This window comes from Pseudorca crassidens, chromosome 9 (assembly GCF_039906515.1).
Source record: "Pseudorca crassidens isolate mPseCra1 chromosome 9, mPseCra1.hap1, whole genome shotgun sequence".
Lineage (NCBI taxonomy): Eukaryota > Metazoa > Chordata > Mammalia > Artiodactyla > Delphinidae > Pseudorca > Pseudorca crassidens.
In genome coordinates, this window is record NC_090304.1 from 80,989,383 (window position 1) to 81,003,891 (window position 14,509).

Sequence of the window (14,509 nt, forward strand, 5' to 3'; positions counted from 1 at the left end):
AAGGAAGAGAGCAAGGTCCACAGAAATACCTTGGTTCTGTGCAGAGTTCTGTATTCAAGTAATAATAATAGCTAGCATTTATTGAGGGCCCACTAGGAGTTGTATACTCTGCTATTATTAATCCTCACATGACTTTGCAAAGTTGTTATAATTAGAGTCATTTTACCAAATGGAGAAAACACAGGCTCAGAGGTCTGCACATAACTCTCCAAGGCCACCATTAGTACCTGAGCTAGAATTTTATTATAAGCTTACTTGACTCCAAAGTCCATGCTCTTTCCACTATCACATTCTTTCTTTTGCTCTATTTCTATCAAATTTAGGTAAACAATTTTAATATTGATAAAGAAAGCTTTTACTTGGTACATACCACATGGTTCAGGAAACTCAGTGAAGCTAACCCTTATTCAACACAAGAAATTAGAAAAAGAAATCCATTTGATTTAACGTCTGTAGTACCTCTGTTTGTTTAATTTACCAATAGATAGTTACAGAAGGATATCTCAAGAGTGACTTATCTGATTCATCACTAGCGTCAGACAAGGGCTTTCTGCAAATTCTCACCCAGATATCAAATAGGCAGAGAGAGAAATTTGTAAGCATTCAATTTACTGTGACTTTAGGTCACTTCTAAAATATGTTCATATCTTAATACACTCTGAAATTATTTCCTACATTCTAAATTGTTTTTTAATTATTTTTATGGGCAACTTCTACCAAATATTCACAAAAAAGAACATTTATAAAAAAACATGTTAAGCAACAGATATCATGAGGTGTATCTGCTTAAATTTTTAAGTGTACAGTATTATTAACCATGAGCACAGTGTTGTGCAGCAGACCTTTAGCAATTTTTCATCTTGCATGACTGAAACTTTATACCCATTGAATGACATCTCCAGAGCAAGATTTGGCTCTTTCTAGTTAGTATGACAAAGGGCATGACAAAGAAACAGCAATAAATGACTAAGTTAAAAATAAAAGATATTTGTATCTAAGAGAATTTAGAACCAATTCAAACATTTTATATGAAACATATTTATTTCATTTACTCATCAGCTTTTTATGACAGTTGTTTACAAATAAACAGTTTTCAAATTAAAGAATCAAGTGTTTTAGATCTTACAGCAAAATAATGTCATGTAAGAAATCACAAATTGATATTAGATCCTGGGAAATGGGTTGGTAACTGTCCCAGAGTTACAACATCTAAGCATTTAGAGTCTGTGAAAATCGTATATTTCAAACTCCGTCATTTGGACTCAATTTAATTTCAGTATGTTTGCTTCACTCAATATTAAATTACTGATTTTTTAAAGAGGAATGCACATCAAATTTGGCCCCTGCATCAAAAAATGGCAACTCAGGGGCTTCCCTGGTGGCGCAGTGGTTGAGAATCTGCCTGCCAATGCAGGGGACACGGGTTCAAGCCCTGGTCTGGGAAGATCCCACATGCCACGGAGCAACTACGCCCGTGAGCCACAATTACTGAGCCTGTGCATTTGGAGCCTGTGTTCCGCAACGAGAGGCCGCGACAGTGAGAGGCCCGCGCACCATGATGAAGCGTGGCCCCCGCTTGCTACAACTAGAGAAAGCCCTCGCACAGGAGCGAAGACGCAACACAGCCAACAATAAATAAAAAATAAATAAATAAATGGCGACTTGCTCAACATTAAAGAAACAAAAAACCCAATCAAAAAATGGGCAGAAGACCTAAATAGACATTTCTCCAAAGAAGACATACATATGGCTAAGAGGCACATGAAAAGCTGCTCAACATCACTAGTTATTAGAGAAATGCAAATCAAAACTACAGTGAGGTATCACCTCACACCAGTTAGAATGGGCATCGTCAGAAAATCTACAAACAACAAATGCTGGAGAGGGTGTGGAGAAAAGGGAACCCTCTTGCACTGTTGCTGGGAATGTAAACTGATACAGCCCCTATGGAGGTTCCTTAAAAAACTAAAAATAGAATTACCATATGACCCAATAATCCCACTACTGGGCATATACCCAGAGAAAACCATAATTCAAAAACACACATGCACCCCAATGTTCATTGCAGCACTATTTACAACAGCCAGGTAATGGAAGCAACCTAAATGCCCATTAACAGACGAATGGACAAAGAAGATGTGGTACATATATACAATGGAATATTACTCAACCATAAAAAGGAACGAAATTGGGTCATTTGTAGAGAGGTGGATAGACCTAGAGACTGTCATACAGAGTGAAGTAAGTCAGAAAGAGAAAAACAAATATCATATATTAATGCATATATATGGAATCTAGAAAAATGGTACAGATGAACCAGTTTGCAAGGCAGAAATAGAGACACAGATGTAGAGAACAAACGTATGGACACCAAGGGGGGAAAGCCAGGGCGGGGTGGTGGTGGTGGTGGTGGTGGTGGGATGAACTAGGAGATTGGGATTGACATGTATACACTAATATGTATCAAATAGATAACTAATAAGAACCTGCTATATAAAAAAATAAAATTAAATAAAATTTAAAAAGAAATGGCAACTCTGGGGAAAATTGTATTTTTGTCAAGCATTACTGTAGTTCAAAACTATTAAGTTGGAGTGCCTCAACAATTATATCCATATTTTAATCACAACACAAACTGTGAGAACAGGTTTTCTTCTTGCTGTTATGTGTTGGATTTTTCTATGGCAAACACACCATCATTCAGGAAAGTCAAGCTCTCCTGGAATAAGTAAAAGACTGCATCTCAGTTACATTGTTAATCTCCATAAATGACCACTCAATTAATGCCCAGTCTAGTAGAGTTTAAGGCCGATAGTTTTTCAATGTAGAGATGTCACATTTCATGCTATATACTTGAGTAAATATACATTGCTACCAAGTTCAAAGTATTGTGTTTTAAAGGAATTGCAGTGTAACTTCAGTTAAACCACAGTGGTCATGCAATGATTCAGAGAGTGATTACATAGTTTGTAGAACATCCATATAATATTTTACCTAATTATGTGCAAATTTACTATGTTATTGTCATGTTCATCAGAAGAAGTAAATACAACTTGAATTTCAAACGACTTTTTTTTTTAAACTTTTGGGCAGCTTTGAGGTTGAAGGCATGGGGTTGAAATCATTGGCAAAAACTGGGTTTTGGAACTGTACTTATCTACAGAGTTCAATTATCCATGCTACCCTTTTCTCCATTACCCCCTAGGAAACTGAAAGTTGGATATATTAACTTGTCCTATTATCATCAGTCCAGAAGGTTTTACAGACAGGTTTGTGCTTATCTATTACTTGTGAATTTGAAAAAAGTGGACCTTATACGCTGAAGTTCTGGCTTCAATACTTGGCAAAGTTATGTCTCTTTTCTCTCCCTCTTCTCCCTAAACTTTTACTGTCCTCTTGCTTCTCATTTTCAAGTCTCTTCTTAAGGAGAACTAAAAACTCACTGTTACCTAATCTTTCTTCAAATAACAGTAGAAGCAAAGCATAAAATTTAATTTTATTAACTGTTTTCTACTTCATTACATAAGTTCTTCACCTAGTGTGTTTGTGCTTTATTTTAGAGTTTATAAAATTTTGTGATTTATATATTCACATTCAAGGGTCATCTTAGAATCCTGTTCTTTGGTATCATGAAAAATGCTACTTTTGATCAGTCTGGGTAAATCAGAAGAATGGATGCTCAATAGATATTCAAAATATATAAAACAAAGATATAACAAAATATCTTTGTTTCTGTACAACAAGATTATTATACTGATAGTAGAAAACTTTTTTAGGGATCCTATAAAGTTCACATTTTATTTGACACCTAATGGACCTCCATCATCTATAACTACTTTTTGGTTTTCACTCTTTTATTCACTGTCCCCTTTCTTATACATCAGTATACAAACCATGAATTTGTACTTTTAAGTTCTAAAAGCTGAAAATAACAGCTGAAATATTAAACCTGACTTCCTTTGCTTTTGTGATACAGGCAGGTTGTTCAGCATCAGTGGAATGATAAACAATTAAATCAGCACAGTTATGCAAGTGCAGAGACAGTGGTGGCTTGCCAGTGTTAAATGAAAGAGTACAGACCTGCCTTAGGGCCATTTTAAACAAGAGTTTAAGAAATGAAATCTAAGCCAACAGGGGAGAGAAATGTTTACACTGTTAGAAATAAGTAGAATGGTGCCTTGAATGTTCTAGTAAGGTTATTTCAGTAACCAAAGGCATTCTTAATAAAGCTACAATCCTTGGTCTATGGGGTGGGTTTCTATAAATGTTAGAAATACACTAATACTGAATAATTAATATCTTCAATTCCACAAACATTAACTGAGCAGCTAAAATGTGTCAGAGTCTGTGCCAATTTACTGGAGATATAGGATGAACCATCTCTCAACCCTGGCTGCCTCTAAGGATCAGTCTCAATCTCCTAGTAGCCATAAAATAATATCAATACCCCAGCCTCGCCCGCAGAGATTCTGAGTCATTGTGACTGGGATAGGACTAGGCACCCGTAGTTTTTTAAAGCTCCCCAGGTGACTTAATATTCAGCAAGAGTTGAAACCGTTAGGTCCTAGGCTCTCATATTCCCTTAGAAAGATACAAATAGCAATGCAGTAGTAGGACAAATAAATGCTGTGGCATATCAAGTACTCCAAACTTTTTCAACATTTCTTGAGCAAGTACTATGTGCCAAGTGCTTTTGATGGCACCCCTAACAATTCCTGAAAGTAGGTGTTATCATACACACATTGTCAATGAAGACACTGAGGGTCAGGAAGAGTCAGTGACTTGCAAAAAAAATCACAGAACTTCTAAGTGGCAGGGTTAGGCTTTGAACCAAGACACCTTGCCTCCAACTCAACATAGTATCTGGGGAAAAATAAGTAATGAATTTAGGTGATTTTTAAATTTTAATACTTCAAACAAATAGGTGTCAAGAAGGGCTGCCCCTCAAGTAGCTATAGTGGTTAAGATACTTGAAGACAGAGTCAGATTTTATCATTTCTTTCTCCAATACCATTTTTAATATTTTTTTCTGGGGTTTTCAAAACATAGTGAGTATTTTATTTTCCTTCAGGTTGACCTAGTAGAGATCCAAAGACAGCAACGCTTTATGGAAAAGCCATTTCTTCTCTGAGTTGAATACAATCTGAGCCCTGGGAAAATTCGATTTGAGAGTTACACTGATCTACATATGATATATCTACATAACATCAGGGCCACCAGTGACTCTGTTGTCCCCACTTAGCTGTGCACTTTAAGTATATAAGATTATGACCTAAACCATAAGCAGCAGACCCAGGCAGGAGTTAACTAACTAGTCATTTCAGCCTACATGTTTTGATATGTTGTCCTTACCAATATAAACATTATCTACAAAAGGGCCCTGGGTTCCTTTTAATTCCTGAAAGTACCCATGTTATTACAAAGTACAGGAAACAAGTTGTATTGTACTAAATACCTTTATATCTATGACGCAAGCCAGCCTTACAAGACTTGTAGAGAAAGTTTAAGTAATAACAAATCTTAAACATAACAGACTAGAAATTATAGTTTTATTCAATGAGGTAATTACAAGTTATTTCTATATTAATTTGAGTTAAACATTCAAATAAACATCCATGTCCTAAGGTCATATCACTCAGATGTAGTACTAGGATACCTATTTTTTAAGAGTGTAAGTATTACTGTTTTAACTCATGATGTTTTAATTCTGCCTGAATATTCCTTTCTTCTCCCTTCATTTTGCTTTCCTGAACCTTCCAGATGAATGTGTGCCCTCACACTTACTTGTCCAAAATAGCCCAGATACTGGTTTCTTCCTTGAGACATTTATATCCTATGAAGCACCAAGGGCACAAAGCACATAGTAGGACCTCATAAAAAATTTCAGAATGGACATTGAATGAATAGAGTGAAATCTTCCAGAGTTTTGACCATTACTTTACGAGAAGCCTCTCCTGCCAACAATGACTGAGTCCCGGGCTAATTCAACATTCATATCCATCAGAGAGGCACAGGGGACTGTTACACAGGCACTGCCATTGGAGGCAAGAGAGCATGACTCTCCTTTCCTCTCCATTGCCATGCAGCCTTTGAAGAGTTATTTACCTTCCCTGACTTTGGTTGCCTCTACTGTTTACGGTGGGACTGATAATGCCTTACTTGCCAAGAAGCACAAAGTTGGTCCAGATGATTTTATAAAGTCTTTTCTAGCTCCAAACTATGACAGATCTTTGACTGAATCAAACCTTTCTTAGCCCCATACAAACAACACAGTTTGGACAAAACAAAGAACATCATTTGAAGGTGCTGTGTAAAAGATATGTGATAATGAACTAACAGTAATCATCTGATGTAAGTGAATTAACTACATTGCATTGCAAATTCTTACTTATTACTATTAGCACTTTTATCTGCTTATGAAGAACCTTATTTGTTTCTTACCTTTTGACTTCCTGTCATGATATGACCTGCCTCGATAATGAGGGGTGTCCAAATACAGATTCTCAAGATCTTCTTGCCATGATTCAGGATTGAAGTGCTTGAGCAGATCTTCCACAGTATCAAATTCTGCAATTGTTTTGTCCAGAGTATCCGCAGTGAGAGTGGGGTCCGTTACTGATGGAGAGTGATAGGATACCCCCTAAGAGTGACATACAGCTCAGTGTACTCAGAAAAAGTCCATTGCTATGAAATACAAGAGTCAACCATATGGAAGGAACATAAACAGACTTCTGATTACAAGACATCATGTACATAAATATCATGCTAAGCCACTGTGCCATAGTCTTGCTATATTCCTAAATAAGAACAATTAAGTGGTAAATCATAGTCATTCACTTTTTTGCAAATCAAAACCCGGAAGGTCATAAAACATCCAGGTCATCTGAATTGTAATCATTAAAAAAAAAATACTAGCTAAATGGAAATATCAAAATAAGTCATCCAATTTCTTGGTCCAAAGTCTCAAATCATCATATCCATATCAACAAATAATGGTGACCAGGTAAATTCTGAACTCCTTTCCATGCAAATGTTGAATAATCCATTCATTCTCTCCATTTAGCCTCAGTGTCCTACCTTTGTAGCTCACCTAGCATTGTAGACGTTCTTTGAACAGGGTTTAAATTTACTCTGGAGACATCTTGATAAAATTTGGCACTTTAACCAGCTTACTAACTGTCAACAAGGATAATAAGCCATGAAACTGGCCCCCTTGACCTAAGAGTAGAAGATTCACATGTGTGTGTGTGCATTTTTTTTAACATCTTTATTGGAGTATAATTGCTTTACAATGGTGTGTTAGTTTCTGCTTTATAACAAAGTGAAGCAGCTATACATATACATATATCCCCATATCTCCTCTCTCTTGCATCTCCCTCCCACCTTCCCTATCCCACCCCTCTAGATGGTCACGAAGCACTGAGCTGATCTCCCTGCGCTATGTGGCTGCTTCCCACTAGCTAACTGTTTTACATTTGGTAGTGTATATATGTCCATGCCATTCTCTCACTTCGTCCCAGCTTCCCCTTCCCCCTCCCCGTGTGTGTGTGCATTTTAAGTGCTATAGTTTGTGAGGGATCCCAGCTGCCATTTAAACATTCTCAGGAATACTCTTCAAATGGGGAATGCAACATCATTAAAAGTCTGGAAGGGATTATGTATTTTGCCATGGAATACACCCCCACTTAAGTTTCCAAGCACTTACTTCACTAACCCTTGTAAAATCTAGAGGTAAATGAGCCATGTAGCAAACATCTCTGTAAAACTTCATGACCCATTAACAAGGAAATGGAAAGCACGTAGTCTCCAATGATTTCTAAATGTCTTTAAAGAAACTGCCAAACAAATAAGATCCCCCAAGGGCAAATATCTCATATCTCTACAGGAAAAATAGAGATTAACGAAAACTTGCATTTCTGAAACTCAGCTGCATTCCTATTGAGAAATAATATGCCTATGCATTATAGAGTCCCAGACAGTACACTCTCAGGTGACACATTTTCTTTTTAGCCAATCAAGATCCAAAAGTCCCCAAAAGGATCACTTGCTCTTAGGGGGACAGTCTTTCTTTAGCAAAACTAAGAGGTTTTATAAAAGCATAACCTACCATTGGTGTAATTTAGGAGATTTCAAACATGCCCTGTAGGGAAAGGGAGTAGGTGGCAGACGGGGTTTGGGGAGTAGCGTGTGAGACATGAGATAGACTGCTGAAGGTATCAGGCCAGCTCCTTAATCTTGGAGTGTGTTTGTGTGTGTGTGTATGTGTGTGTGTGTGTGTGTGTGTGTGTGTGTGTGTGTGTGTGTGTGATAGAAGCTGAACCCTGATTGAAGCACATCACTTCTGATTTTCAGATCCCTCTTGGCATCCTATGCTAAAGGCGGCTAAATTTATGATTCAGTAACAAAATTCCAAATTCCCATTCAACTTTGTATTGCCTGGATCTACAGTCTACCTGGCTCATACACAACAGATGATTTACAATTAGCTTTGTATCATGTGGGTCTAAGAACAAAATGAGCTGGCCAAAGTTAGGTGCATGGCAGCATATGAAAGCTTTGAAATTAAAATTCTTCCCTCTTTTTTGAAACAAAAGCAGGAATGTTAATCAAGCCATTCAGACACAAGCATAAGCTACTTAAATGGCTCTGAGGAAGGAGGAGGAGGGAGTCTAGTCTCTTCTAACATTAGTCTGAAGAGCAAATCCAAACCGTAGGTAAAATGTAAAAGGGTCCTTGTGTGTGAGTTTTACTGCTCTTTTCAAGTTTTGACTTGAAACACTAATGATATTTAAGAAAATATTTATGAGTGACTAGGTGATCTAATCAACCCAAGAGAATATTTTTGTTTCCGAGGCAATTATATAAGAACTATTTTTGAGAGAAATACTAGTTGGGTGTGCCTCTTTCAATTGCACTGTAAATTTGATCTCATTCAGCTTTTGTTTTATGTTTGTAAAATCAATTTTAAAGCTAAGTGAATTACTTTTAAAGTAATGATAAAAATCTGTAAAAATGTTCTGAAAACTGTAAACTGGTTTCAACAAAAATAAAGAATGGTTTATACAGAAGTGAATGGTAGGTCCAAAGGCCCTTGCTCCTACTCCAGAAGGTTCTTGAAAATCAGAATGCTGAGAAAAGAAGCTAGGTCTCCCTGGTCTTCCTAGAGGACTCAGCAGAACCTGGACTTGGAACGCAACACAGAAGAGTTTCCAATGGATTTGGACCTAGTGCTGAGCTTCCACAGATGCACCAAATGGACAGGACAATCGTCTTTAAGAGGGCCTGGATTATCCTGAATCAGTGAAGGGTCCTTTAAACTTGATTTCTGCCCTTTGGGCAGGAATGATTAGATAACCCTGAGCTATCATGTACAAGATACTTGAGAAGCCAGAGGATCTCCTGACAGAATAGACCACTATGTCCTGAATGGCAAAAGCTACCACTGGCATGTACCTTGAACTGTCAGTCTTGGGCTGCTAACTGCCCACACCTCTTGCCTAGCCTCCCAGCTCCTCAGTATTACCTGCCTTATTTTAATTTTCACCTTCCTGACAATGATTGTCTATACTCAGCTAGGTTCACAGCATGCATTCTTGACCATCAGAAACGAACAAAACACTCTTAATATCACCATTAGAGACCTCACTGATCTCGATCAGATCATGTTCTAGTTCACCAGCCATACCAGGTGAATTAAATAGTCACAGAATCCATAGCTGAAGAAATCCTGGCATCTGAGGGAATTTTTAAAAATTCCCTCCAAGAACAAAAGAGAGAACATCACTTCTGGAAAAAAAAAATCAACTCTGACTCAGCCACACTAACCCACCTTAGAACCATGGACAATCTTTCTCCATGCTCTTAATCTTTTAATGAACAACTGCATTTATTATCTTGCAGTTTATTGCTACATAAGTGCTACCCATAAGATTGGTGAAAACAAAGTCTGCTCTTTCTGTACAAAGTAGATAAGTATACAGAATACTGGGAAATGACTAAATCTGGAGGGAAAAAAATGGAGCATGAACCATTTTATAGTTTCAGGGTGAGTTATGTTTTATTTCCAAGCCACATAGAACACAAGCCTGGCTTGCACTTAAGTTATGTTACCATAAACATGGATTTTTCACATCTGAAAAGATCCTTGAAAATGCAAAGGTTAACGGCGTCCCCTGGAATATTCAAAAAACTATTTCAAAATTCCCCACCTGAGCTTGGGCCCTGAACTGTTTCACACCTTTGATATGTCTGGACAGTCCTTTAGTTGCAATGTTCTCCTTTGAAATTGATAAATATTTAAGTCATTGTCTATCCTGTGTTCCTACAAGGGGTACTGACATTTCCTGGAAACCTTTCTGAAAGAGGAGAAAAAAGGACATCTGACATAGCTCACTATAACCTAAAAGAAATGGAAGAACACATCATGTTTGAGACCTGGCTTTGGGTCCAGCCATAGATACTTCATGCAGCTGAAGTCATCCCAGGGTTGACCTTAGCTACTACTCCATCAGTTGTCTTTGCAGGCAACAGAAAAATAAATTACTTACTGAGATTGAGCTTGTGACTGATTCCCAATTGGTCTCTGAGGCTGCTGCGGGTTGGAAATCTTCCTGGAAGGCAAAGAAACAACCATGCGAGTAAGGCAAACCTCTGTTCAATTCATTATATGCACAGTTTCATCTCAGCCATCTGAATCTTCTTCCAACTAAGTGACAACAGGAATACAGGCTACATTACTGCTGAACAGGTCACCATCTGTCTTAAGCACCTCTCCTCAAGAACCCTTGTCATTCAAGACACGGACAACTGCATTCACATTTACTTATAAACACTGGCAAAATGAAAAAACGTGGGGACAGGAGTTCACCTTTTTTTTGTTGTTGTTTTTGTTTTTGTTGGCGGTACGCGGGCCTCTCATTGTTGTGGCCTCTCCTGTTGCAGAGCACAGGCTCCGGATGCGCAGGCTCAGCGGCCATGGCTCACGGGCCCAGCCACTCCGCGGCATGTGGGATCTTTCCAGACCGGGGCACGAACCCATGTCCCCTGCATTGGAAGGCGGACTCTCAACCACTGAGCCACCAGGAAAGCCCAGGAGTTCAAATTTTAACTCAGCCATCTACCGACTGTGTGACCTCAGGCAATCTACTCTCCTCCCTTCCTCTTCTGTAAAAGGCTGGTATGGGATGCTTAAATTACAGGGCTGTTTTGAGAATTCAATGCATTAGTTATGTAATTATAACTAGCACTTAAAATGCTTAATAAAGAGTAATGATAATTATTGTCAGTATTAATGGTTATTTGGTTTGAACTAGGCTCTGCATCACTTTCAATCAGGAAGACTGGGGGGGGGGAGAAGAAAATAGCCATGGGAGGGACAAAGTACTACCCATTCAAGAAAAGAAAGTAGAGAGCAGACCTGAGAAAGTTAGTTACCTCAGAAGTCTTAAAGGATTTGTGACCTCAGGGAAAGAAACTTCTCTTATAAGGCAAACTTCTTTCTGCTTTGTCTGTAAGTTTCATGTTAATTACCCTAGTAGCAGTAAGTTTTAAAAACATAATGGGAAGGAAAGCTGATCCTATCATTTTTACAAGTCACAGTTGGTTTCTTGACCCTGATGAAATAAATCACCTTGGTTAATTTCTTCCAGCCTGATCAGGGAGTAGGAGGTATTTTAAGATGATGCTGATAAAAAATTCAGCCACTCAAATCTGACAGCTTATACACCCAAGTATACTGAATGAGAGCTAAGTACCAGGTCTAAATTTCATTAGCATTTTGAGAAGCCGGAAATGTATTTATTAAGTGCTCATGATGAAACTGGTTTATATATAAATGTCTACGTTGAAGAAATTTTAGTTGTTTACCAGAGGGAACTAAGGCAAATGTGGGCTTCAAGGAATGAACATCTATTAAAAACTGGCTGGACATCACTATTCTAATTTCAACCTCAGGGAAGAGAGGAAAGAAAGAGAAAATGTGGTCTCTGCATCCTGCAAGACAGAATACATGTGAAAAGGGCACTGAATTCTCACAGAAGAATGTGTGCAAACAAATGGAGGTTGGCATTTATATGAGTCTTCATAAACTGGTAAACAGGTGAAAAAAGCAAGAAAGCCAATGGCTTCCCCCTGTCTTGAAGAGACTATTGGTGGGAGAACATATTCCAGATAAGAAACTGGGACATGAACAATTCTCAGATCAGAGAATTTTCATTTTTACTCATTCATTATATATTTGTTAATCATCTACTGTGATACATTCTAAGCTGAGGGTAGAATCACAAGGAAATAAGAAACTATACTTGCCCTCATGGAGTTTAAAATGTAGACACATAAACAGGTGAACAAACTCATGCAGGTGCTAATACTAATCAGGATACCACAGGCAGTAAAAAATTCTACATGCAGAGGAAGTGGGCTTTAGAAAAATTTTGCATAACGAGGTGACTGGAGCTGAGTCTTGTAGATTCATAAGTAGATAAGTAAGTAGATGGTTGTTTGCAAGAAAGGTGGAGTAGAAGACTCAGTCAAAAAGAGAGAGATCTAGACAATGTGAGGAAAGCATACAGAAAAAGTAGCAAGTTGATGGGGAAAGTTAATGAGTCGTGTTGGACATAAAGTGTTTGAGGTGCTTATACAATGTCCAGATAGAGATGTTCAGGAATCCATTTGTTACATGAGAATGGACCTCATGAGCGAGTCTTGAACTTGAGATATACATTTGGGAATCATCAGAATAAAGATGGCTGATGTATATAACATTGTGTAATTAATTAAAGCAAGTAATGGATTATATCAACAACATATGAAAATCAGAAGAGAGACGATCTTAAAATCTTGGAAGTGAAAAGAATTTTTAGGATTATCTAGTCCAATCTTCATTTTAATTATTAGAAAACCAATTCTCAGAGAGATAAATGGTGTGCTCTTTATCACGTAGCCTTCTTCTGGGAATGCTTGGACCAGCAAAACCCATTCCTCAGTACAAACTGTGTGGTGATCTTTCACATCATTACAGCTAGCTTGGATAATTGTATGCCTGAGGGAAAAAGATGGAACAGAGTCCAAAAAGGGAATCAATAGAAAAGCAGGAAAGGAATAAAGCAGAGCATTGGTAGAAGGTTCTATGTAACTTCTATAAGTATTATAAGATAGGGGTCCAATTTCATTCTTTTGCATTTAAATATCTAGTTTTCCCAGCACCATTTATTGAAGACTATCTTCTTCACTATCTGGGCTACAGGATTCTAACCAGAAACTTTAACAGGCACAAATGATAAAGGATTTCATTAAATCCTAGATAAAATGTAAATTTATCTTCTCTAAGGAACATGAATATTAGACATTTAAAAGAAACCAACTATCTTTTACCTTATTTCAAAAGTTTGCCATTATTTATAAATGACATTTAAAATAAGCTTATAAAAGGGAATGATATCCCTTATAAAAATAAAATACAGAAACTCCAAACTTTAGCCCTGAATGGAGAATCTCTCCATGTGAAGGAACACAGCAATTTTACTTTCTAAATCTATCCTCACTGTGATTATTCTCATCTCTTCCTCCATAACCTCCCAAATCCAAGATACCAGTAAATCTGCCAACTGCCTGTTAACTTTCTCCATGCTTCTACCTTTCTCCGTAGAGTCCACATTCCACATGGCAGCTGGAATTATCTTTTTTTCCCAGCTTTATTGAGAAATAATTGAGATAAAACATTGTGTAAGTTTAAAGTATATAATGTGATAATTTGATAATATGTATATATTGCTAAATGATTACCACAATAAGGTTAACACATCCATCAACCCACATAATTACAAGTGTGTGTGTGCGTGTGTGTGTGTGTGAAAGAGAGTGTGTGATGAGAACATTTAAGATCTATTCTCTTAGCAACTTTCAAGTACACAATACAGCAGTCACCATGTATTAGATCCCTAGGACTTATTCATCTTATAGCTAGAAGTCCGTACCAACATCTCACCATTTCCCCAACCCTTCTGCCCCTCAGCAACCACCACTCTACTCTGTTTCTATGTGAATTTCATTTGTTTTTTTAAAGATTTCACATATAAGTGAGATTATACAGTTTTTATCTTTTTTTACTTAGTTCACCCAGGATAATGTCCTCAAGGTCCATCCATGTTGTCACAAATGCAGGATTTCCTTCTTTATTGTGGTTAAAAATATATATATATATATATATACATATAAAATGTAAAATATATATAATATATACAACATACATATATATAACTTATATATATCATATTTTCTTTATCCATTCATCTATCAATGGACACTTATGTTGTTTCCATGTCTTAGCTATTGTGAACAATGCAATAAATGTGGGGTTGCAGATCTCTCTTCAATATAGTGATTTCATTTCCTTCGGATATATATCCAGAAGTGGAATTGCTGGATCATATGGTAGTTCTACTTTTAATTTTTCAGGAACCTCCATACTGTTTTCTATAGTGACTGCACCAATTTACATTCCCACCAAAAG

General features: G+C 37.3%; 1 protein-coding gene across 2 annotated transcripts in view; it reads right to left on the reverse strand.

The window, feature by feature from the left end:
- The window catches only part of PDGFD (platelet derived growth factor D), a 238,043-nt gene that overhangs the window by 20,073 nt on the left and 203,461 nt on the right, over positions 1-14,509 (reverse strand). For both annotated transcript variants that reach the window (XM_067750862.1, XM_067750861.1), the window contains exons 4-5: positions 10,548-10,610; positions 6,442-6,640 (exon numbers count right to left, since the gene is read on the reverse strand). In XM_067750862.1, coding sequence (XP_067606963.1) covers positions 6,442-6,640; positions 10,548-10,610 — 262 coding nt within the window. The remainder of the gene's footprint in view (positions 1-6,441; positions 6,641-10,547; positions 10,611-14,509) is intronic.